Genomic DNA, 26,372 nt, shown 5'->3' with positions numbered 1-26,372 from the left:
CGTGCGTGTGTGCGCGTGCGCGCACCAGTCAGCAGACCATGCTGCTGCCACCTGGGCTGCTTCGCACCACCTGCTGCAGTAGAGAAAACTACTGGAAGAAACAATCAAATGATTCTCATTCCACAAATAACACATTTCTTGAAGACCATTTTATACTTGCACATAAAAAGAGGAAAAGACAAAAAACTGTATATAACGTGATCTATAATTTCCATAAAACATAGAAATTTGAGAAATGGAGCTCATAACATGCACTAAGTCTCCAAAAGTTTATAATATAAAGAACCCTATAATGACCATGTTAATGCAATAAGAATCAACCCATGCTCCACTCTCTAACTACTTTCCTGCCAAAAATGTCCTTATCAAACACCTACGAGCATTCATTACTATATCATTCTTTTTCAACTTTATTATTCATTTTAAGTTTGTGTTTCTCTTTGATTTTTTTCAGTGTATTTGTAACTGGCAGCAGGAAACTGAAGGAAAAAAATTATGTAAAAGAAATCAAATGAGAGTAAATAATTAACACTTGTATGAGTGTGAAAGCAGTAAAAATACATGTTCCTCTTTTATATCCAAAATAAAGTTTGGTCTCTCAAAGTACTTTACCTGCCTAAGACAGTAATCTTTAAATAGACACCCAAAGCTTTATCAAGTCAATAAAGGTTTATTCAGTTACGAAAAGTTTCACAGTTAAAAAAGATAATCTATATACTTCCACAAGTATTACAATAAAAAAACATATAATATAATACAGTACAATATTTCATATTAAAGCCAATGTCCAGGTCATTTCCATTCATGAAGCCTTGGGTTTACGTCTGATCACTGAATTGATCCAGTCGATATAGTTCACTACTTTAGTGTAAACACCAGGCTTTCCAGAGCGGCCGCAGCCCTCTCCCCAGCTGATGATCCCATACAGGAAGCTGACATCATTCCTAGCACAGGCCAGAGGGCCCCCGGAGTCACCCTGGGGAAAACACACACATAAGTACATACAGTCCGCACACATATAAACATACATGGATAGATCAAAGCGGTGGCACACAAACAGCTGAGTCACTCACTTCAACCTAATATATGACTGAAAATTGCACTCTGCTCATGAGGTAAACAGTTAACAACTGTGACATTTAATTTAGGAAGAAGGAGCTTAAATATTTTACACAGCAGGTTGAGTGGGTAGTTTGGCACTGTGGACAGATTTCAGCCCCTCGCTAACTTCCCCCAGCTGCTCACTCAGGGGAATCTGAAGTGCTGTTTCATTACCCCGATACCTCAAGACAACTTTCTGATATCGACCCTTGCAGAGCTGAGGGGAGGCTCCAGGAGCACATTTTGCCAGGAATATTTCATGATCAATTGTACTTTCCAATACTCCTCCGAGTAATAAAAGTTAAAACAAGGAGCAGGTTACAATAGCTCTTTGTAAGTTCAACTCAGCCTACTTTATATTTAAGCAACATTAAAGTAAATCTAAGTTGTTAGACCATTAAGTAAAGATTAGTTTAAACTGAATATTTACAGGTGTGTAACTGTTCCATAGCTGAGCCGATTTTAAATTATATTCTATGCTGGGACATAAGCAACCTCGGCAGTGTTAGATTCAATAATCACACTCCATCTTGAAATGCTTTCCTACCTGGCATGCGTCGACACAGCCGTTGAGCCCTGCACAAATCATGTCGGCAGTGACATGGTTGCCGTAGACTTCAGGCTTCCTACAAGTGTCATGAGAAATCAGTCTCACTCCAGCCTCCTGTAGACTGGAGTACGCGTTTGCCTCTGTCAAATAAAGCACAAATAACACCAAAAAGAAAGTGTAAATGTTGTTGTTTGGATAGCATCTACAAGTTGAATTAAAGGCCCCAACACATCCGTGGTCCACCCACACAGGTGGTTTCACTTAGGTTGCCTCATTAGACTCGTCTCAGTGCTGTGTAGGTGTGGATAGACTGGGATTGATTTGACATCTCCCCCACTCTCCTGTCAGCTTTGTTGTCAACAATTTACACCGTCATTTACATATCATTCTCCAGTGTAGCTCCTGCCACTACCAGAATGTGAGTCACGTTTGCGACATTTAGGCTGCAACAATAGCTGATTTCAGCTAACTCAGGCTAGCTTCCCCCAGTAGTCACTGGGAGGTGCTCACTAACAGCCATACTGACAGTGTGGAGGAAGTGAGACCAGTAGTTTTCTCTGTGAAAAATCCATTAACTCCAGTCTGTGAGATGGTCCGTATGCTTTTATGTAATGCAGTACAGTTAATAACACCTTAAAATGTAGCTATATTGCTTTACTGGTTAGACTCCAGCATCGGCCTATTCACATTAAAGCTACTATACTTTATAAACTATAACGTGCAATGATTTGTGATTGAGCTTATGTGCTCTAAATTGTTTTAGATCGTGTAGGGACAGCTCCACTCACCAGAACAGAGGTCTAATTAGTCAGAATAATTGAAAACACCTGTGTGGGTGCGCAGGGCCATAAAGTGAAAAATCAACAAATGAGTATGAATTCCACACAACTAAGTTCTAACTAAAATAACTCCCCTGTAATTTAGTAGTAAAATGAGTCGCTCTTTCCAAGAGACTTACTGGGAAATTACCCAGTAAACCCATTAAACAATGTGTTTCCATGATGTTTCCCAACATGAGGCTCTAAAAAATAGAATGCATGGTTGCTAAAAAAACTCCAAACCCCCCCCCCCCCCAAAAAAGTTATGTTATATTATGTGAAGACAAAAATTCTGTCAGAATGAAACTAAAGCACGAGTGAGGCAGCACTGCCACGATGTCTTCATCACTCACTCTCATGAGTGTGTCCCCAGCCGCTGATAGTACAACAGTAGTCATCGGGGAACGTCATGCTTTTGTCTGGGAGACAGATGGGTTGGATGAACGGGGTTCTCCTCACACAGCGTCCGTCCTGCTTCTTCAGTTTGATCAGAACTGCCAAGCAGAGATGTAACGTTATGAAACAGGCAAAGAGACATTGAAAAGTTAAAGTGATGAAGCAAGTGGTAGACTTGGAGACTCCGCTGCTCAGTGAAACTGCCACACCCAACTGTCAGTGTGTGTGTGTGTGTGTGTGTGTGTGTGTGTGTGTGTGTGTGTGTGTGTGTGTGTGTGTGTGTGCGTTCATGCGGGGGAGCGCAGGGACACAGCTGTTCAGTGACGCACAGCTGTGCAAGCAGACTTGGATCTTAAATGAGTTTGTGTTTCTGAATGGGGACAGGAGGTCCTATAGTTTATGTGAGTCACTGGTATGTGTGTGTGTGTGTGTGTGTGTGTGTGTGTGTGTGTGTGTGTGTGTGTGTGTGTGTGTGCGGTGTGCAATTAATGATTACCAATGTCATGTAGTGTTGGATTAAACACCGAGAACTGTTTTGGAAAGATGTACTTCTCCACTCCGAACGTCCTGGTGTTGGGATCGGTTACGTTAAACCTCTGCTGGCCGAGCACCACACGAATCTGAGACTTCAGTGGGCTGTGAGAAGACATTTTTATTAATGGCACAGAAATTATGCACTCATAACACTGCCTGTCTGTCCAACACTAAAGTCCAGAGCCAAGTTATCGCCACAACTGCTGGTTGGATTTCCTTGAAATGTTTGTCTCCAGACAGTGAATCCTGAGATGCCCTGAGCTCTCTTTTACCACTACCATCAGTCTATTCCGCATTTGCACAAGAAATACTAAATCTGAACAGGTAGACTGCCATGAAATGTATCCAGTACATTTATACTCCCAAAAGGATTTTGTACTGTGGTGTGTAATGAACATTGTAGACTCCTGTTCTGCTTCAAACAAAGTGCAGCTGGTTAGAAAAGTTGAGCAGCGGATGTAAATTTAAAAGTAAGCCTTGCAGATATCCTGCAGACTTCCGAAGATAAAATGGCTTTTTGCACTCTGCAACTGCTGTCCGATTTAATGATTTCATGCTTTAACAAAAGATCTTCGGACTTGATACCTGAGGCCTGTTTGTTGACATCAGGAGCAAATGCATGCATCTGCACGTAAACAGCATCTGTGCATGTGATGTTTTTAGGTTTTCCTCGAACTGGATGCTGCTCTAAATATAGTCTGTTCATAAGGCTGTGAAGCTGAGGGGTCAAAGTCTTTAAATGACTTGCCTTTTGAATGTCGCTTCTTCTTCAGCTCAACACCGGTCAGAAAACAGCTCAGAGAGAATAATGCTCCCCCGCTGAACAAAGAATGTTTTCTGCAGGTTGATGGTTTTTACAAACTGAAAAGGGCTCCCAAGGTTACAAAACGTCTTTTCACTCACTCAAGTTTTGGAGGCACATTTTTTTTTTTTTTTAAACAATGACATTATGTACAGTATATTGACTCACGGGGGCTGCAAAACCTTTACTGGTTCTGCAGTGACATAAATCGAAAACATCCATTGCGGCTGAAATACACCCATAACATACTTGCGGAAGAAGCAGTGTGCTGCAGAGACGACCCAGCAAGAGGAGACGAGGGTGCCGGCGCAGAAGTCTGACTGCTCACTGTAAATCGCTGCCATCCAGGGGTGAGTACCTGGCAGAACTGAGCTTCCACCCATTATCCTCCCTCTAGCCATCGACAACCTCTTCTTGTGCTTTTTCCCACACACAGGCTTTTTTGCTGGCTTGCGGGGGTTAGGTTTTTTAATGGCGGGCAGGACTTCAAATGGGACAATCCTTCGAGAAGAAACTGCATAAGGAAACAAGTGCATGATTATATATTAGGAAATCTACTATTCCTGCCTACTATAAACTACAATTTTCTAACAAGAGCTAGAACAGATGAGATCACTACAAACAAGTCTGACAACTGGAATATTTTGCAGCTCACTTCCTAAACACTTCTCCTGAATATTTTCAATATTTCTGTCTTGGCTGACCCCCACCCTCCGCTAGAAGCAATAAAGCTCTTCTGTATGGTGATAATGTCAGGGTAACAGTGCGTCTCCATGCTGCAAATCATATGCTGAAGAGGGTGAAGCAGATGGAACAAGCTTGTGGATTCTGTGCATACCCCTGGCACCATGACAAACGGCCAACTGTGCCAAATCCCACTCACCACATGAATATTTGGCTCCTCCACCTGACATGACATGTTGATTCACTGTGACTCATGCCTTATTTCCCCCACTATCTCATCTAGCCCACGTTGAAAAAAAACAAAAAAAACAAAAAAAAAACAAACAACCTCCACCACTGAACCAGTCGACTCGGCTGAATCCAGCCTTTCAGAGCAGCGTGACTCTGCAGATTCGCTGTATTCTTTTATTTAATGAGGTTGAGACAATGAAAATACCAGATGATGCAGCATTAAAAGTCCCTTTCATATTTTTCATACTTTATAATAATGAGATGAATATTCAAAGAGGGGTGTATAATAAGGACAGCTAAATGAATATGCTATCCTTCATAAGGTACATGAGGAAATACACCTTATTTGGCATTAAAAATGCAGGGATGGCAAGAATTCATAAATGAATCAACGCAAAATCAAGCTGTCTTGGAAATATGCCTGGCCAAGCTACCAGATATATGATGCCTTTACCATAAGGCAAAGCATCAAAGTATCAACACACCCAGTCAGTGGTGAAACGAACTATAATTAGTGACAACAAAAGAGACTCCACTCCCGTGCCCTGTTTACTCACACACGGGCATCACACAGGAGGGGACGTCACAGTACTCCCAGGAGATGGCATCGTCATTTAGTGTGTAGCACCACGGCATCTTGTCCCCATCTGGGTTTCTGCGCACACACACACACAAACACACACAAACACAGCGGACAGAGTGTGTGTAGGTGTGGCATCGCTGTTTTTAACACCAAGCATTACTCAATACAACACAGTGGCTGCATGGCTCTCTGGGACGCTGGCTTCGATCTCTCACCGAGCCTCATACTCACACATCAATGATTTAAGATTTTTTGCCTTCACTTATAAGAAGGTTTCGTCGATATTAAACCTGCAATATGCAACTTTTCCAGCAATAAACTAACAATAATTACAAATGATTCATCTGAGTCTGAGCCAGTCACACAGTCTGAGTCTGTGTGTTTGTGCCCAGTGTTTTCTTGAAATTGGCTTTCCTTTGATGTTTGGGACATTTTAGGGCATATATCATTTGCTCTGGGCATGCTATATGGCTGCTGGGTAGTCATAGCAACAACAACAAATGAAAGCAGTAAGGAATAGAAGTGGAGCAAATGTGCCAGAGATAAAACCTGTTTTTTTTTTTTTTTTTTAATCATAGACAGGCTGGATTCACTACGTGCTTCTTTATCCTTGTGGTGGGTTTAAGGTTGCTGGTTGCCTCTGAGTGGATTTCATTTGAGGGCTCATGCATATAAGTGACAAGTGTTGGCACATGAACTTCACAGATAAGGGGTTAGGACTAGCAAACACTTTTGTTAGCACATGTTAAAAAAGTTGGATATTTCAGCTTTAAAATTGATTTTAGGGCAAAAGTATGAAGAAATCTGGCTTTGCAGATAAGCCATAAACATAATCGTGAACCGTGAGTTTGTCAACCAAAAATCTACAGCAGCAGATAATTAGCAGGACTCAGCACACACACACCTGCAGTAGGCATGCGCCCCGAGGCCCCTGAGGGGCGATGCAACCACCGTGCCGACATGGAGCTCGTCATACAGCAGGTCTGAGTTCCACGGCAGACACCGGGCGCCAGACACCGTGGTGTCCGCCAGCCCTCGGTAACGCTTGCCCCTGCTGTTATAGCACTCTGTCTCCGGCTCTGCACACACATGCATACACACAAACCACAGACGGAAGCGCAGAGCAATCTCAATGCCTCGATTCCACAGTATAACACAGGTATGTAAACAATATGGAGGCAATCGGTCCATTTGCGGATGCAGATGAGAATCTGGGTGATGACAGATCTCTTTCCTTCACGCTGGAATCAGTCAGAACAAGTCTTACTAAACCCTCTCTGCATGCATTAACAGTTACAACAACCGGGGACAAGTTCGGCAGCTTGCTCATGTCTCCACCTGCTACTATTAATCAAACCGTTTTCACACACACACACACACACACACACACGCATGCATGAACTGGCATGCACTGTATGAGCATGCAAATGTGACAAATAAACAGAAGGGGAACATATAAATATAGGAACTGCTCTGATGATGTAGACTGTGCAGCCGTTGGAAAATGTGAATCCTATTATCCTATTATTATTTTCTGCCAGCTAGAACCATTATGTGATTATACTGATGATATTCAGTTCGAGCAAACTGTGCATTTCTAACTGAATGAGGGGAACAGTGTCACACAGAGTCTCCTCTACTCACCAAAGCTACAGTACGGTCCGCTGTAGCCACGCCTGCAGTTGCACACCTCCTTGCCGGTGGTCACGATCCTTCGACATGTTCCCTCGTTGTGACAAGGGTTCCTGCGGCACACTGGACACATCAAGACACACAATGTCACGTCTAAACACTATAAACCCTATATTTCTTTGTGTCCTGCACTTGTTTTAGCATGTAAAATATCTCTTTATCATTAGTATTTAAAACTTCTCATTAAATTACTACTATTATCATTATTATTATGTTTTTTAACTCGCTGAATTTAAAGCTGCATTAATCAATATTTTCATGCGAACAATGGATCCAAAAAAAACCAGTGTGTGGTGTCACAGGGGTCGCTCCTAGCAACAAACCCAAAGACATTTATCAAACAACTCTGCAGGTCCCCTGAGCTCTGCAGAGGATTTTAGCATCTTTCAGCTCATTGTTTGGGTTTTCTGGCCTCACATCAGCGCTGTTTTCAATCACAGCAGGCAGCAGTTTTTTTTTTATCTTTCATAAAAGCTCTGATAAACCTACTGCGCGGCACCAAATGGCAGACAGACAATGTTAGCGACTTGCCAGTGAACACAGTGGAGCATTTAGCAGCTAAAGAGGAAGATATTTCCCTCAGGACTTTGATGAGGGCAAAAAAAAAAAAAAAGCATGAGAAAAAATTTGAATGATAATGATGCTGTTTGACGGACATGTAAATAGGCAACTGTTTACTAAAACGTTTACCATGACAACTTTATAAGGTGTTTACATGTCAGTTTTGTGTATACAGCTTTTTGCACTGCCTCCAAGTGGCCAAAAAATAAATGAATGCAGGTTTGACTGAATAATTCTCACCAGTGAAATATACACTTTAACTTGCAGTTGCATGAAAGGCGCAGCACAAACCAGCCCTGCACATAAATGTACATAAAGTGTATTTGGCACTAAACATTCACCTAAGATCTGCTGCAACATCTGTATAATATGCAGTGATGCCCTGTCTTCATTGGGTCCATTTAAAGATCACAGTGTGTAAACGCTGTGTTTTGGGAGGTGAATTCATCCTCTTGAGGACATCTTCGTTCAAATAAGCCAACACATAAAACTGATCTCAGTACAAGATAAAAAATACCATCCGCTTCAGGTGCACTCAGCTAAAAGGAACCTTTTTTTTTTTTTTCCATGACCAGTGTAAGATTAACCCCTACCATCATGACAAAAAGCAGTTTCGGTCGAGGGAGCATGAAACGACCTCACTGCTGCTCGCTCCTTTATGCCAGAGAATCTGTTAAAATGAAAGCACCTCATGGACCCATGGGGTGTGTCCTAAAACACCATTCCTGAGTCACGGTGAGTCATATAATCTGTCTTTTCATCCATGGCAAGGTTACTCTTGTAACTATGGAGCTGTGATCAAAGAGAGGGTAGGACTTGTCTTCTTATATTCTGCTAGGAGGTGATTTTGAAGGGAGAAAAAAGGGTTTTTTTCAGGCTGGGAGGAGATCTGATACTTTTTTTTTTTTTTTTACTCACTACATACTGAGGCATGAAAAAGTTGTGAAACCAAAAAAACCAACTGAAGTTTTTGCAGCTTGAGTTTTTCTCCATCTTTTAAGTTTTTTGGGGGGAAAAGCTCTCATATATCAGATGTACATGAACTACTAAAAAAAAATGCGCAGTGTCTGCTGGGAATTTATCTCATTCTTAGTTCACAGAGCAAAAACAAGACACAGTTGGAGCAGAAGAACAAAAGCTGACGCCTTACTTGTGTAGCGGACTCTTTCACACTTGATTTCCCCTGCCACACATGTGCACTGTTCCACGTTGCGGAGGTGAATTCGTCCCCAAGACTCTCCGATGTCATAATAGCGCAGGTGTATGGTTTCATAGCACTTCTCTGAAGAGCCGACACAACACACAAAAGGCAATAGGTTTGAAATGTGAGAGGTGATTGAAGAGCTTAGTGGACCGTATAGAGCAAACTCTGATAGCTGAGCTGTGTGACATGCATTCAGAGTGGATGCATGTGGATACAAGTGTTTTTCTTGTGTTTACGTTTTATTGTTTTTGTTAGTGAGTAAGACAAATGACTTCACATGCAAGGTTGGAACCTATGTGCACATGAGTCACGAGAGGTTTTTCCATTTTTCTTTGGCTTCTCTGGAACTGAAGGGGAAATTTCTTCAACAGAGATAAGAGACAGAAGAATACAAAAACGGATACCGTTTAAATATTACTTTCCACCTTTTTCAACAAAATAATCTCACTCACAGGTCGATTTATAAGCTTTTTCCAGAGCTTTTAACTGATTTCACGGCCTAAATAAGTCCACTGGGTTTACTCAGTAAGCATTTAGTTGTTTCGGTATCATCATGATAACCATTTATTGACTGTTTCATGAAGACCATGAAATTTGGAAAAAAATAGTAAATGGGTATTATGCTTTGCCAAACTACCATGTGGAGTCATTTCTAAAGTAGATTATCTCTTAACCCTGGCGCCATGTTTCCTTTAAACAATATGAAAATGATGATAAAATGTGTTGACATATTTTGAGGGATCTTTTCCTGGCAAAGACTTCTGTTTCCTTCTCTGGCTGTCAGGTGATTGACAGTAAGCAGCCTATTGTGCACATTGATGGGAAAACACTCAACTCAAGCAAGCAGAGAGTGTAGTTTGTGACACTAGTTGCCAATACTGAATATGAGACTGAATATATGGTAAAAACAGAAATGGTAACCACAAAAAAACATTACACATTGCGTTATACCTTTAACTCATAAAACAATAGTAATGGTCAAGTCTACCTACTCTGCACACAAAGTCTCCCAGAGAAGCCCTCGGGACAGGTGCACTCAAATGTTTGTCTGTGTTGCATCAGCGTGCAGACGCCCCCATTCTGACACGGGTTCACCTGACATGGATCCATGATTCTGCGAGACGTGTGGACGAAAACTGAAACACACCAAAGAAGAAAAACCACAATAAGAGGATGAACAAGAGCAAAACGCGGCATCTCTTATAGTGAAATGCTACATTTTCTGTGTCTGAACGAACTTCAGTAAAAACCAACCATCTGGTTGCGTTTTCTCCGGCGCACAGAAGCCCCACTGCCGGTCCCGATCAAAGTTATGAGTAAGAGAGCACCTGTCAGAGAGGAAACAGACACATAGTACAGTCACTAGCAACTCACCTGGATTACAAACTGAAGAAAAATTCACTGTGAAATTAGGGTTGGGCAAAATAACGATATGCACCTTGAGATATGAATTTGTCATCGGGCAGGTCACTGTGGGCAGTTTTGCAAGTCAGTGAGAGCAACTCCCTTATGGCAATACTATATGACCAGTGTGTCTGTCCAACACTTTGGTCCAGATTGAAATATCCCAAAAACTATTGGATTAATTTTTTTCATCTTGCATCGTCATCGTGTCCTCTCATTCCCATCAGCCTCAGCTGTACTGTTTAGTGGTACTTAGCAAACATTAGCATGATAACAAGCTAAACGAGGATGGTAAACATGACAAGCATTAAACCTGCTAAACATCAGCATGATGTCACTGTGAGCATGTTAGCATGCTGGTGTTAGCACAAAGCACTGTTGTCCCTAAGTTCACCCTCAGAGCTGCTAGCATGAATGTACACACTTAATCTTTTTAGATGTGTTTTTGCACAGCACAGATTCATATCTGGTTATTTTATCCATTAATACTTCCTCAACTGATTTTAGTGAAAATGAATTACACAGACATTGTGACATAAAAACCCTTATATCATGATAGATGCTTTTACTACCCCTGATCTAAAAATCTCTCTGTGATGGAAATGTCCCACTTTTATCAGCCAGGTGAAAAACACTGTCTTTGTAATAACCAACCAGTATTGATTTAACTCTGTCAATCATCCATTCATTTAATCAAAGTGAAGAAACGTCTCCTGCACCGCTCACTGAATCTGCGGTACATAATGGGAAGCATATCTCGACGCTAAGCTCATGAACACATCACAAAAGCACCTTGGGTCATATTGCAGTAACATTATGTGTAGGTGGACAAGAGATGTTGGGCCATATGTAATTGCATACATGTTGCTCCAGCTCGTTGGCATCCACCCTTCCTGTCTCAGTTCCAAAGAATGATGAAATCCCCTCGGCATGTCTGTTTCTGTTTTTTTTTTTTCCAAAATAAACATCTATTAAAAATAAAAGATTCTGCAGCTGTGCTACAATCAGAAGCAATAAAAATTCAATCATGATGGTTTTAATGTGACAGCTGTTTATAAACCCTTAGGATAAACTGTATGAAGTAGTAAATGTGTTATAAACTTTATCTATATAATCATAGTTTTACAGGATGTTTCTACATGTTATATCACCATAACGCTATAGGTTTGATATCACTGTATTTTGACACAGTTGTGACACACAAATGATTACAAGGCCCATAAATGATTCAGCAATGAGCAATTTATTAAAGGCAATTAGCTCATTACTTCATTAAAATTGCATTATCTTTCCCAATGACACTGTTGCGCAAATCCCTCGTCACTGCAAGCTTTAATTATGTGACACTACACACAATTACACATTGCATCAGGGTCACTTTCATTACTGTAGTGTGGTGGAAAATACCAGTGTTTTTATACCTTTTTTTTTCTTTTAAATACCTGTGCTCTGTGAGATAGTGACGTAGAGAGTTTGTGAGTGTGCGTCCGAACATAACCGAATATGATGAGGCAGCACATCTACGAGTGTTGAGTTGCCTCTTTTGTGTAATCTGAGTATGTGGTAACTTTATGTGACTACACACACATTAATGACTGTTTGTGTAACCCAAACAATAGATCCAGACAGGCTGGCTGATGAGGACTCACCACGATCTTGAGGGCTTAATGGTGATGCAGTGATGGTGAATCCTTCCACCCTGACGAAATGGGAATTTACATTCTTCGCCTGTTATAGTAAGAACTGGCAACAGAGCAGGGGGGGGGGGGGGGGGGGGGGGTGACACACAGCCTGTTAGTGACTTTCAATGAAAACAAATGGGGAAACACACAAGTTATATTAGAAACTGTCTCCAAAACATTTGTGTTTCCCTCTGTATCTCACACACGAATACTGTTTTCACTTTGTCCATGGCTTTCTGATCAGGGACATTTAATCAATTATCCTTTCTTCAAACAGATAAATCATGCTGTTAAATGACAGATTACAGACCTGGTACAAGCACTGCTCCCACATGCTTTAGATTCATGTTGCACCACCAGTTTTCTCAGTTCCTCAAGCTGAAAATATATCAGATCCTCTGCCACTCCGATGTGCATCCCCCTCCCTCCCTCTTTTTCCTCTAAATTAAACACAGGACTGAAGTAAAAACCTACCTTTCCGGCTCTCCCTCCATGGCTCTTTTGATTCGTATCCAGGGACTAATATTCGCTGAAAACAAGGACGATACGTTATTTTATTGTTCCCTTGCTTTTTACTCACGCTATGGATTACAAAAAAAAAAAAAAAAAGAGACCCGCATAGGTGAGTAGGATGGTCAAAACTTACCGCCCATGCACTGAAAACACAAGGTAGGAAAAGTAATATAATGTATGCCATCAGAAAAGTTTGCATCGGTTGCTGCCCTTTCTGTCCGGAGAAGCTTATTTCCTGAACTCGGGAAGAGGGTCTGTGTCTGTCACGTTATATCTGTCAGTTTCAGAGTCCTCAGCCCGCTTTTGGTCATAGGAAACGTGGGAAATCCTGCAAGTATTATCCTGTCCCTCACAATATTGAGCTGCATTGAGTAAAGCCGTTGCGTCATGAGTCTTGTCTATCTCTCCGAGGCGATACCCTGGTTGGTGGCTGGTGTTCCCTCGGCACCTTCTCCGCAGACGCCCACGGTTTATCATTGCAAGTTATGACAGAGAGAAGAGACCAAAACTTTCCAGAGGCTGAGGCAGAGGCGGGGGTCCCTCCTGTCCCGCCACTGGCACCCTAATATTAGGCTACTCGGTGTGGAGTTACTTTTAGGCTAACACGGTTTTTGTTTCAAGCTGTAATGTCTGGTTGTTGTATATTGTTTTTTTTGTTTATTTTTAACATGCTCCAATAAATAAGTAAATATCTAATAAGCAAAAATTTACAATTAATAACAGTTCAGTACAAGTTATATCATGAGTTTAGGCTAATGCTAGTTAGGTTTGAAAAAACACTGGCACAAGTTTAGTCAGATGTGCAAATTCTCAGCGGAAATCAACCAAAGTCCCTACATCCAAAACCCAGCCAAATCTGGCACCCATTACTGGGCCACAGCCACTGCCAGAACACAGCCCAGTGTGCCAGCACTTGGCCGGAGTCGGCCCAATTCCCTGGGTTCTCTGAGTCAAAGTGCTCCAACATTTCATTTTTACAGAAACATTAGGACATATACTAACACAAGAATGTGAAATGTGATTAAATTAAGCTCATAGAAAATAATTAATAATTTGCTGAGAAGTTCCTCTGTCATTCAAAGTAAAAAGATGTTAGACTGAAAATGAAATGTCAGTCTGATTATTTCGGCTATATTTTCTCTAGTGAAGTCTACAGAAAATATAACTTTGTGCAGCTCTTTTTAACTCTTTTAATATTAATTTGTCTATTCAAACTCCTCCAACTTTATGTAGGTGCAAAACCTAATCACTGGCACAAACGAACTACATCAGGGTGGAAGTGCACTGTTTTGCAGTTAATTGTTGCATAATGTGGTACAGGTGTGTCTGCCCTTCAACATAAGTGTCCCAACATATAGTAGCAAAGTAGCTTCCATGGGAACTGGCAGAGAAGCAGAGGGTGGAGGCAGACTAGACATCAAAACATTTACAGGTGGCTTGGTTTAGGGAGTTATCATGAATTAGAATTAGATAAGCGAAAGTCCAGTTATGAGGGTGAATCAAGGATCTGGGAGGAATTACTAATGAAGACTTCAATAATGACAGTACGTTTGAAAACAGGGACGAATTAACGGGAAGAGTGTGATAAACCCTATGAGCGTCATGTGTTGTCAGCATTCCAGCAGGGACATGCTGTGTCAAGACAACCTCCACAGTCCCACAATCTAACCTCTAATTTTCACCAGCTGTAACAATCCCTCTCCAGATGCTGGGCTAAAAATACAAAGAGGAGGCCGGACGACTAAAGAGCACGTCCACATGGGGTAACCAATCCCCAGGTGAAGGTGGTGTGTTTCCACAGAGGAAATTGTTCAACTAAGACAACTGTACTGTTAATTATTGACGGTTCTGGCTTTGCAAACACATTTAAGTCCATTCAGGAATGTGAATGTCTTATGTAAGACTTTGGATTATATAAACTCCAGCAGAGGAATATTTCAAGCATTTTTGACAAGATGAGCTAGAGGTTAGAACAGGATGGTGAAGAGGGTTTCCCCGCTACTAGGAAATACCAGGAGTAATCTATGTACAAAAGAGAAGGGGGTCAGTTTCTTGGAATTACAGCCATAAAAGCTTTTTAATCATTCAACATTTGGACAACCTCAAAACCACCGAAGCAGGAACTACAGGCAATAAAGGTACTGTCATGTATTATCTGTAAAACAGGAAGAATATACAAACAGTAAATACTTAAATATCCAAGAAAATTGTGATTTACCTCCCTTTTGGTCCTATAAACAGAGTTCTGCTATAACATATGGTCCAGCAACAGTGGGTATCACTTTCTAACAGGTCACACTTTATAAAGCTGAGTCAAAGTTCATTTTCCATCTTGGAAATATGTTTTTATGTAATCTGTAGTTTGAAAAAAAAAAATGAACACAAGACCAGTGCAAAGAGCTACTAAGTGGACACTTCGTTAAGCTTTAAGTATTTAAAAGTTGCAATTTATAGCTCAAATAATTTTAATTAATATCTCTATTAATAGTTTAGTACTAATTTAGTAATGCTCTAGAGATAAGTAGTAAATGAAGGAACAACAAATACTAGCTTTTTCTGGAGATTTCAATTACATCTAGTAAAAATCTAGGACACTGAGTCAAGATCTTTTAATCAAAACTTTACAAAGTGTCTATAAATTGCAATTAACAGCTTAATTGATGGTTAATTAATAATTTAGTAATGCTTTAGAGATCAGGAAAAAGTTGTTCATGAGAAAAATATTTTCTAGCTTTTTCCGGAGCTTTCAACTGCATCTCACAGTCTTTCTCAGCAGAGGACTAGTGGAAAAGGTTAGTAAGTGGACACTGGCGTGTCAATTATTATTAATAGCTTAATTATTGGTTAATCATTTTGGCTTATGCATATTGTTTGATGATGTAACTCACAAAGCAATACTTACAACTTATAAACAATTGGTAACGTGTGCCTCATTAGAAAATGGTTCCCAAAAGTGGGTTTAGGCTTCTTCCCCGCCTGCTCTTGGTCTAACATGGCTCATAATAGAACTGCTTTGTGCTCAATTATTAAACTATAACCAAACAAAAATGTATCACTGTCCCAAAATTACAACCAGTACTAAAAACAACAAGAAGACGCCAAAATACATAAGAAATATACAATATCTATCACTATAATGTCAACTGGAAATTGACAGCTTTGTACATGCAGCCCACGGTTTGACTGATTCTCTTTCAGAAGACAGTGCCTCGGGCTTTAAAAGTGCAGCAGTGGGGGTTCCCTTTAGACAATGGTGGCCTTGTAAAGGTCTGTCTTGCAGTCCTTGCCCTCTGGTGGACTGCGGCCGTTTTGGGGCATCTGGGCGTTCCTCATCTTGCTCTGGCACTGCCGCAGCTCGGCGACGTAGCCCTGGAAGCTCAGGCTGAGTTCAGAGTCCTCCCCCTGGGATGTTTCCAGTGTTCCTTCCTCTAGATGCACACCCTCCACATCCATCACCTCCTGGCCGGTCTGTGCAGCGTCGGCTCTGTCAGCAGGTGATTTGATGTTGGGAGCTGCTTCTGTTTTTCTGTCTGTGGATTGGAGAAAAAGAAAGACACAGAAGATTTAAGATCAGCTGACACATTTGTGCATTGCAAGTTGTCTATTTGAATATTTATGACTGCTGTTGTGAAAAATGGCAAACAGCCAAACATTTGCATTCACAGATTTTTTTTTTTTTGCCACTAGGGGACAGCAGAAAGAGCTAAACACAGCATTTACATATTATCACATTATAACCAAACATGTTGGCAACATGTTACCGATCTTCACCGATCTCCAGCAGATATTCACTCTACTATAAGCTCTGTTTTGGTCTCCACCAACTCCTAAAAAAAATTAGCTAGATGCTCCATCATGTTCACCAGCTAGTTGGTTGGTGTTGAGCGGGTAGCCTAAGTATCCCTGAGCCTTTCTGCTTATTGCTGCTGGAACTGTTGTTGATGAGAGTGTAGTTTGTCGGCCAGGAAAACAAAAAAAAGAGCTAAAAACAAAACACTAAAACTGGAAAAAAGCGGCACAGAGCCAACGCTGCAGAACTGGGTGTGATTTCCTGTAGGTTTGTCACATTCCATGTAGTGATTTGAGTTCTTGTTTATGTAGAAAACAAGTACAGATGATTAAATAAGCAAATAACAACAGACAAACAATAAAAGCAACTAAACATAGACACAAAACACCCAATTATACTTGGCCTTCGCTTCATCCCGGTGCATCTTTGACTCATGTGGACCCGCAGGCGACTGAGGGATGACTTAACTCTACACTGCTTGATGACCAGATGCTGTGCATGACTATATTAAATTTCAGGGGATCTAAGAAATTGAAACTTTGTCACCCATCGCGTTGGTGCACATACATTTTAACTCTGGATCACTTCAATGAACACATCACTTTAATGCGTTTGTATAAACTGACAATTGTATAGTTGTGTAATCTGGACAGCTGTGCTCAAGACAATCTTGATGACATAACTGCTTCTGCTCAGACTTTCATGGGAATTCATGGGAAAGAACAGAATGAAATTGAACCAGAGTGAAATGTATTGATTCACTGCCTTGTGACGTGGTATATTTCAACATTACCAACTGTACTTCATCTCAAACTGTCCAGAGCAGCATGACCTCATCAGATAGCCCCGCCCACTAAAAACCACATCGTTGGACTTGGGGGCTCTAACATTACCCTGTGCTTATGTGAGTGCACTCGGGGGGGGGGGGGGGGGGGGGGGGGCTAAAAGCCAAAGTTTCCGGGATGCTGGCATTATAGTTATGATGAGTGATAAACTCTCCACTTGTCATGTGAACCCTGTGGCCCCACAGACTCTAAACACAGAGGCCCAAGTGACTCAAACGCAGCACTTCAACACAGAGACTCTGCTGGCTCTGATTCACTGCTGTCCAGTACAGATGTAAACACAGCCTGTGAGCTCCAACAGCTGACCTTACACAGACCCCTCGGCATATCGACTGGCTTGTAACAAAGTATAAGGTGAACCAAAGTGAACCCCCGGCCAGGAAACACAATGAGCTTTCAACGCCTGCGAAGGTTGTGTGTGGAGTTAAACGACATGATGCTGAGTTGTGTTTTTATGGGCAAAGTCACAACATGGGTCAAAATCAGAAATTATTCAGACCTCTTGTCACAACTTGTGCTGTATCAACACAAATCTCCGTCACAGGGTTTTCCGCAGGATGTGATGTGTTGGTGATGGTATGTAGCGCTGTTAGATGACACATTTGATGAACTGGTGTTTAATCAATTAAGAAGAAAATAGTACTTAAAATAATAGTGATTCAAAATTTGGGAGGGATGGAAAAATTCCTTGTCATCTAAAATAAGTTGCTATTGTGAAGAATGTTTAGTTTTATGTCTTCGGGCTTACAAATATATCTTCAGATGCTCACAGCTCATAAAAATATGCGACCTTAGAAAAGGGGTCAAAAGCAGGATGGCAACTTATTTTCATGGTCAGTCAGTCAGACATTCTTGATGAAATATTTATAATTAATGTCTATAAAATGTCCTCACTCTTCAGTTCCCAAAACCAAAGGTGATGTCTTTAAATATCATATTTTTGTTGACCAACGGTCCAAAACCCAAAGGTGTACCATTTACAACCACATCAGCTTCAGTCACAAGCCAACAAGCCCCTTACTGTTAAGCATCAACAGGTAAGGCGGTTGAAACACTATCCCAGCATGCCATGGGAAACACCCGTGACAGGTTTCCAGTTTGTCACAGGGCGACACAGGACATTACTGCTGTGAGGAGAATCTTCTTGTAACCAGAGCCGCCATGTCAGCAGTTTTTGTATAAAAACATAAAAAACATGTTGTAGTTTTTACCATTAATGATGATGACTGAGCTAGATGTAGTTATACATTTTGGAAATAGGGGAAAACCACACTCTCATGACCCCAGTGCAGTCTTTTTATTTTAAGTTCTATGAATCACACATCTTCTCTTCTCTGCCAGCCAGCATCTCACTAGAATAGATGTTTTCCCTTCATTATTTACCTATACTTTTCTAATGGATGTTTTCCATATCCAAGCTTGCTGACTGCGCTGTGACGTGTAAAAATCACTTCTCGACACATGCATTTTACATGGCCACGTCTCCTGTGGCGAGTCTTGTTCACAGCCATGACAACAGCAGCAGGGAGCTGGGAGACAGACCAGCCAGACTGGAACAGACCCAGCTACAATCGTCGCTGAGGCTGGCTGCCAAAGATCTGTGTAGAGTCCTCCTCTGACCGCCAGATGGATGATAAGGCTGGCCCGGGGTCAGCGGCTGCCAGCTTTGAGAGCTGATGCAGGGACATGAGGAGGAAGACAGTGACACTGGCCTGAGGGAAAATTGAGCCATATGGTGCCTAAGGTGCACACTGCTGAAATGGAGCCATTACAGAGCATTTTTTGGTGATAGCCCGGCCATAGATAGATGTCCCATTTACAGGGAGGAATCCTTTAATATTCTCTGTATGAGCCAAACTTTCACTCTGAATTACAACTGCAGCAGCTGGCTGCTGAGAGGACGAGGTAACGCAGTCGTAGTGTAATCTTTGCTACAATTTACTTCTTGTTTATACAAAGGTAATTGAATCCTGTTTATGAAGAGGTCGGCTCTATTGTTGAGTAAACTAAACACTCCATGTATTGAGTTCAAATCAGTTTCATATGAATGGAGTTACACTGTGTGATGTCACCCCCTAGTGGACGTCCTAATCCCTACAGACCTGATGCTTGGCAGACGGAGAAGTGATTACAGCCATGATTAAGAAATGATTGAAGCAACACAGAGCAGCAGTTTTGGTCCTCTGGATACAGAACACAGTCCGTCTGGTTTTGATTTTTACAGTCTAATCAGGGGGCTAATTAACACCTGATACACCAAGTGAACGCAGTAAACTACCTGTAGAACAGAAAGACTCTTACTACTGAGGAATGTGCCTCAGAGACATTGATTGGGATCCAAATGTTTATACTTACTCATCCATAAAACACCACATATGAGCAACAGTCACAAAGCCTGGTGTTAACCTGTTTGCTTATACAGAACTTTATACCTTCTGTTCTTGTGTTTGTAGGTTTTGAATAAAACTGAATTGAGGAACATGTTGATCCACCTTAGCAGCAATTATATCTGTTCCCTTGGAACAGCAGAGGGCGTCAGTCTAACAGTAATACACAAACTGGAGAGGGTCTGCAGTGACTGAATCAAGCAGATGAGGAGGAGAAATGCTACTGGACCATATTTTTTTTGACTGGCCTTGTTTGGACTGATAGTTTGATTCTTTTTCACTTTGTCTCTTTAACACATCATTTTTTCCTGCGAGCGTGACTTTCCACCCAAATTCAAACTTAACAACTTTGTGAAGTCACTCAAAAGTGGTCAAATGGAGGCGTTGCTGCGTTTCCATGTTTGCAGATCCCAGCACAGACCAGCCACACCATGGTGGCAAACAGTGAAAAAAATATGGCTGTACTGAATCATAGCTACATTTCTATTTTAGCAAGTTGGAGAGACAGAGAGAAATAGGCTGGGAGATAAATGAAAACCAGTAGTGACAGTTTCTATCTGTAGCTCAGTCAACTCGTGGATAAGGTTACCATGGCGCCCGGTGGTGGGAAGAAATCAGGCTCATGCGCTTAGCAGTCAGAAAAGAGGTGCGAGCCTGTAGCGGAGCTGAAAGGCTTCGATTCTTCCTCATCATCTTGTTTTACATATCACCTTTCATTTAAGCCAAGTTATCAACACAAGGCAGTAAAGTCAGAGTGAACATGTCCGAACCCCTTTGATTAAGTGCTTTGAAGTGCAAGATACTCATCATAAGAGCATTTGGCTTTGTTGTTGGGAAATATGTTGAACGTAATTATCTTCTTTTTTTGTAGAGTTCACAGTGTTTCAAAAGAGGCTTCCTGGGATTTTCTTTAAAGCCAGAATCAAAACATGTTGTCTCTAATTGGATATCTGAACACACACACACACACACACATAAAACACATATACACACATACTTACACACTCGTGCAGAGAGAGTTTCTGACAATGTCATATCTACTGTACAAGAAACCAACACCATCACAAATCAGTTCACCACATGATTGTGAATCTTAAAATCTCAGAAACACACAGTCGAGAAGTGGGAAAAATTACATGTCAAGACGGGAAAGAGAAAATGAAATCCATCTGCAGAAGACGATAATTTTCTTGCACTCCATACAGAATGAACTAACACGTCAGCAAGCTTTGAAAACACAAGTTTAACAGGAGATAGACTCAAGAGATCCACAATGCCACGCTAAAGCTACACACAACAGAGCTGTGACCCCATAAAAAAACACAAACGAATCACCAAGCAGGTAGACCAAGCAACGTTTAACAAGACCACACAAACACGCCACAATGAACAATCTGAGCAGAAAACACACAGCAAGCAGAGGTACCCTTAAACTAGTGCACACAGAAAAGTACACAAAGGAGTGGGAGCTGATGAGAGCAGGAAGCTACAAGACAAAATAAAACCGAGCTAAAGGAGAACGAGAGAAGGCATGCGGAGGCGGAGAGGTGGTGGTAGAGGAGGAAGAGGAGGAGGAGGAGAGGAACTGAGCTTACAAACGTGTAAAAAGACAGACGAGAGTGATTTCCAATTCTAACATTTATTAGATCTACTCAATCACAGGTACAGAGTTTATTGGCAGTGATTATCTACAACAGGCATCTAGAGAGGGAGTGAATGACCCAGATAAAGAATGACAGGCAATTCAACAATGTCACCGGTGCTAAGAAGCACTTGTCCTTCAATGACTAATTATTTTCACCATTGCTCAAATTGCTAGAGCAGGAGCTGACACCATTTAATGACTCACCGGTTGTAGAGAGTTGCGTAAGAAATGAAAAACCCTTTTTGACACTGACATTGTTGAATTGCTCTTAACTAGAGGTGGTGGGATGGAGAGGAACACAGCATTTGTTTTGCTACGATGTTTTCTAATTGTACATGATGAAGCCATAATGCCAGGAGACACAGCTGCTCATGTCATGACTTTCAATTGTTCAGTTGCTCTGAATCATAATCCTCAGTACAACATTGACTGACTACAGTACTGTCAAATATTGATCATTAATCTGTATGCATTATGCATATATTATTAATATTTATAAGCTCTGCAATCAGTTACATCAGCAATCTCATGCACCCAAACCTACAAAATAAATTCTAGATATTTAAATGGAATGAACTCATTCCAGTCAGATGGAGAGCCCAACAATTTGTAGCGTGGGAAGTGACATCCAAGTAAACGTTACTCACTGAACAAAATATACACATCACTATTTACACGATGACTGGGTGTAATTAAGATCAATCACACACATGCTTTGCTATGTTTAATAAAACAAATCAATTGAAATGATTGGCAAACTGAGAGAGAGTCAATATCAATTTGTCATTAAAGTGCATCAGAGTCAGTGTAGAGGGAGTTTTATCATGAAGGAGGTTTGGGTTTAGACCATCGGAGAGAGAGCACACATGCACATACGACACACACGCAAACACACCGAGTACTGGTTTATTACACTGTAGAAATACCTGAACTCGACTTTCCCTCTCCACCTGCGTCTTGAGACTGGGAGCAGGGTGGTGGTGGAGTGAAGTTGGCTTCAGGCAGGCTGCTATCGAAGGACGGCATGGGGGACGGTGACGGAGGCAACAATGTGCTGTTTGGGCTGTTGATGTCACCCTCACCCACAAGTGTCAGGTCACTGTGGGCGCCCTCCTCCACGGTGCGGAGGGTCGGCCGGGTGTCTGAGGGCCGGGATATAGGGGACAGGTGGGTGCCGAAAGTCGGGTGGCGGGGAGGGGGCAGTAGGCACCGCCTGTTTCCGGAGTGTCCATTAGCACTGGAGCTAAGTGAGGAGTCCAGGCTTTCCGAACGAAGGCTTGAGGTGAGAAGCCCCCGCGAGGAGACGCCGTTCTCTCGGCTCTGTTTTAGGGAGTCAGGAGTGGAGCAGGCCAAGTCAGAGGAGACGGAGCAGGAGGAGGTGGGTGGGGTCAGACGCAGGAAGTCAGGAAGCACCAGGTCTTCTTTACTCAGGAGTCCGCGCTGGTCGTTGGCTCGGGTGCTTTGTGCCCGACTCAGCAGCTCAAAGAATTCTGTAAAACACATCAAACAAGTTCTCTCACTAAAACTTTCCAAGTAGCTGAGCACCTGACAGAAAAGGATTAGTTTGGTTTAACATGCAGCGTAGCACCCTCACACCTGACAGAGAAAATAACACTCTAGAGCTGCCAGATACCAGTTAGTCCTGAGGCAAAGCAAAGCTAAGAAATCCACCACAAGTAAAAAAAACAAGGAGAGAGAGAAAGAAGGAAAAGGGGGATTTACCTTCAGCTTCATCTATATTAATCTTTTTCTGTTTTCTCTTTTCCCCTGGGAGTGCTGAGTCTGGTCCACTTGCTCTCACAGAAAAGTCCTTTGGTGTTGACCTCTCATCTCCCTGCAGATGCAACAATAACAATGCACTCTGTTAGGGGATGGAGGGATGGGGAGGGTGGAAGTTGAAGGGGGAGGCTAAGCATGAGCTACCAAGCAACCTACTGAGCAGAGTGTCCAGATTTACTGAGACCATCATGTAAAGATGAGACTGGACCATCTGTTGCCTCTGTGTCTTTACTGACCTTGCCAGTATCTACACCAAGTATGATCTGCCTACATATGTTGCAGTAACGCGAGCATGGAAAACATGAGTGAGTGAGTCAGCCACAGGCAGTGTTAGGGCAAAGAATACCAAAAAAAACGGAAATAAACACCAACTGTTGGCTTAGGATTGGCTACATGTTAATAAAGATTTGTGTGGGCTGCTATTAAATGAATGTGAATGATGCAGAAGCAGCACAGCAATAGAAAAGGACAAAACACCACATCTGAACTTTTTAGCACAATGTTAAATGAGAGTGAAGATGTTGTGAGTACTTACTGTAGCAGAAAAACTCCTAGAAGGAGGGTGGTTCTTTAGGGAGGAAGACTTGGATTTGTCTATGTGAGATAGAGGAACAGAGAGAGAGAGAGACACACATGAATTCATCAGAATGAGAAACAGATGAGGGTGAGATAAAAGGAAGGAGAGGACACTTAAGACATAAGAGACATGTTCTGCAGAACTTGAATCTATTAATCAATGAAATAAGTGAGGTGGACATGATTTACATTTGGCAGTTTAACATTGGTATGTTCTTATTTTTTGTCAGTTTTTAATATTTGGTATTAAATATAAGTTTACGATGTGTAGATAGTCTCACCTTTCCCTGAAGCCGGGTCTGCTCGATCCAACACAACTCGCAGGCCGTCCAAACTGGATATGGGAGCACCCAGATCCAAAGGCTCAGTTTCTCCGCTCTGAAACAGAAAAACAATTTGATGGTGAACATGTTAGTACCTTCACCTGTTTTGCAAAAGTCTACATGTGTTGCTGTTTAATACATCTTAGCATATGGTTGTGATCTGAGTGCACGAGCATTCGCTTAATTTATAAACCGTCTTTGAGCTCTGGTCTACTGTATAATACAGTTATAAAGCCTGGAAACCCGCAGGACTAAAATAAGTAATCTGGCAGGGGTTTAGGGGAGGAGTAAAAGAGTCGGCATGTTTGAGGAATGTCGTCATTCTTAATTATATCCCTGGTGCTCCATCTTCAGAGGCTGGGCTGAGTCAGAGTGCTAACCACCGTGTAGAGATGGAAAAGGATGCGGTCGCTTCCCTCCCCTAACCATGATACTCCACCCTGTGGCACTGTCACACACTGCACAGGCTGCTCTCTGGACACACAGGGGCTTCAAACACATTAAGGCATTGTAGCCACCGGGGATGACTTACTATTTTGGCCACAAGATCGCTGAGGTGGAGGCCATATTTGGCCACCACGGGACGTAGGACCTCAGTGACCGGTTTGGTAGGTTTGGCTTTCAGGCCCACAGAGCGGTTAATGGGCACCAGGTCCAATCTAAGAGCAGATAAAAAAACAAAAGTAAATATCAAGGCATTAAAAACAGACAGAAAATGTGGAATTTGGAGATGAAATTGACAGAGCCAGTCAAAGTTTGATTAAACGTTCATACCTGAACAAGGTCCGCTTCTCCATTCTCAGGTCTCGTGAGCTGAGGGTCATGCAGTCTTGGTCCAACACCAAAGGCTATGAGAAAAAAAGCATGAAAGTTACACATTGGCAACACATCAATCCCAGTAACAAACCCAGAAAACTTCATAGTATGACATCTCACAATGACTACTTATAAAATAAAGCATGTTTAAATGGTAAGTGTAGTCACACAGTATTATCAAAGTTTGATTTGTAATGAACAGAGAGCTGAGTCAATTCACTCGAGAGGTGCTTGCAGAGGTGCTCTGCTTCCTGATCTATTAGCAGCAGATGTTGTTTTCATTTGCCAGTAATTTGTTGGCAACGTCTGGCTCCCTCACCTTCTCTCCTCCCACCAGGAAGAGGTCGACGGCCGCGATGTTGACACTAATGTTGAGACAGAGATCTTGGAGGACGTCCCTGATGGAGGCTCCGGGCCGGAGCGTGATAGAGGAGCACGAACCGTTGGGCAAAATCACGTTGCAATGTTTAGGGGAGCGTTCCCAGACTCCGACTGAGTGGCGATTATCAGACTATGGACAGAAGATTAAAAAAGAAAAGATTCAAAGGGTGAATTTAGTAAAAAAGGGAAGGGACTTTAAGTGTTACACAGATTGAGTTGTACTTGTAGCTACAGTTTTTCTTTACCCTCTGATTTATTCCATCTAAAAAAAAAACTAAACAACAACTTTGACCTATAATGATGTGTTCACCAGACACTGGGCTCTGTGTTGCCATGGTAATCTGTCCAGAGGAATCTTACCTCAATCTTGCCGGCAGAGCAGGAAGTCGCCATCTCCAGGCTGGTACCGGACGACAAGGAGCCCTGGGACTCCCTCCGCCCATTACTGCCCCAGTAGTCTGCTCAAAACAGCATGGAGTTGATGATAAGAAATACTAGCAACCTACTGACATTACATGGCACTCACAGTATTTGACACCAAAACAGTGTTAAGCTATAGTATGACTAATATCGCTGTTTTTGATTTCTGATTTCTTGCCACCACAAAATCTTGGCAGGCAAGATGGAGTATGTCATCAAACAAGATATGTGAGTAAACAGTGGATGTTTCATTAAATTGAAGTGCAGCTACATTCAAATAGACATGTTTATGTTAAAGAATCAGTGTGACATGCATATTAGCTTATATTTAGCAAGAAAGGAATCTCACGTTTAAGACAATTTCTCTGCTGAATTTTTGACCGAAAATTGTGTTATCTACAATATTATAATTATATACCTGTATGATTACTTGCGCTTTCAGACTTTATTTACTGACATGAAATGAAAAAGTATCTTAAATAATGTATTTTACAAATCTTAAAAGTAAAAAAAATCCAAAAATGACATTTTAGTTGATTAAAAATCACCACGTTTATATTTGCCAGCTTTGAATGCCAGCTCTTTGTGAATAACACTGTCTCAACTGTGTTAAAATGCCAGAGTTGCAACAAGTATGTTTTTGTCAGTGCACCAG

At 41.7% G+C, this 26,372-nt stretch overlaps 2 protein-coding genes across 6 annotated transcripts in view; both read right to left on the bottom strand.

Annotated features, from left to right (window-relative positions):
• Positions 1-656: 656 nt before the first annotated feature.
• Positions 657-13,656, bottom strand: LOC130164039 (hepatocyte growth factor activator). 2 transcript variants are annotated; one of them, XM_056368418.1, is made up of 14 exons: positions 12,889-13,656; positions 12,717-12,771; positions 12,210-12,303; positions 10,411-10,484; positions 10,149-10,292; positions 9,103-9,234; positions 7,344-7,454; positions 6,604-6,778; positions 5,674-5,771; positions 4,451-4,715; positions 3,362-3,501; positions 2,823-2,963; positions 1,649-1,791; positions 657-976 (listed from the first exon to the last, which is right to left on the bottom strand). In XM_056368418.1, the coding sequence occupies exons 1-14, from the start codon at positions 12,952-12,954 to the stop codon at positions 803-805; spliced, it is 1,812 nt and encodes a 603-aa protein (XP_056224393.1). In that variant the 5' UTR covers positions 12,955-13,656; the 3' UTR covers positions 657-802. The 2 variants fall into 2 exon arrangements, with proteins under 2 accessions (XP_056224393.1, XP_056224394.1); XM_056368419.1 differs by lacking the exons at positions 5,674-5,771; positions 6,604-6,778 and having other exon boundaries at positions 12,889-13,654.
• A 1,147-nt stretch (positions 13,657-14,803) lies between these two features.
• rgs12a (regulator of G protein signaling 12a) overlaps positions 14,804-26,372 on the bottom strand; it is a 37,261-nt gene continuing 25,692 nt past the window's right edge. For all 4 annotated transcript variants that reach the window (XM_056369529.1, XM_056369531.1, XM_056369532.1 and 1 more), the window contains 9 exons: positions 25,658-25,755; positions 25,236-25,427; positions 24,875-24,948; positions 24,633-24,759; positions 24,059-24,155; positions 23,737-23,795; positions 23,145-23,256; positions 22,349-22,912; positions 14,804-16,285 (listed from right to left, as the gene is read on the bottom strand). In XM_056369529.1, coding sequence (XP_056225504.1) covers positions 15,999-16,285; positions 22,349-22,912; positions 23,145-23,256; positions 23,737-23,795; positions 24,059-24,155; positions 24,633-24,759; positions 24,875-24,948; positions 25,236-25,427; positions 25,658-25,755 — 1,610 coding nt within the window. In that variant the 3' untranslated portion in view covers positions 14,804-15,998. The remainder of the gene's footprint in view (positions 16,286-22,348; positions 22,913-23,144; positions 23,257-23,736; positions 23,796-24,058; positions 24,156-24,632; positions 24,760-24,874; positions 24,949-25,235; positions 25,428-25,657; positions 25,756-26,372) is intronic.

The sequence above is a fragment of the Seriola aureovittata genome, chromosome 23 (genome assembly GCF_021018895.1).
Source record: "Seriola aureovittata isolate HTS-2021-v1 ecotype China chromosome 23, ASM2101889v1, whole genome shotgun sequence".
Classification (NCBI taxonomy): domain Eukaryota; kingdom Metazoa; phylum Chordata; class Actinopteri; order Carangiformes; family Carangidae; genus Seriola; species Seriola aureovittata.
This window is presented reverse-complemented; position numbering and strand designations above follow the sequence as displayed.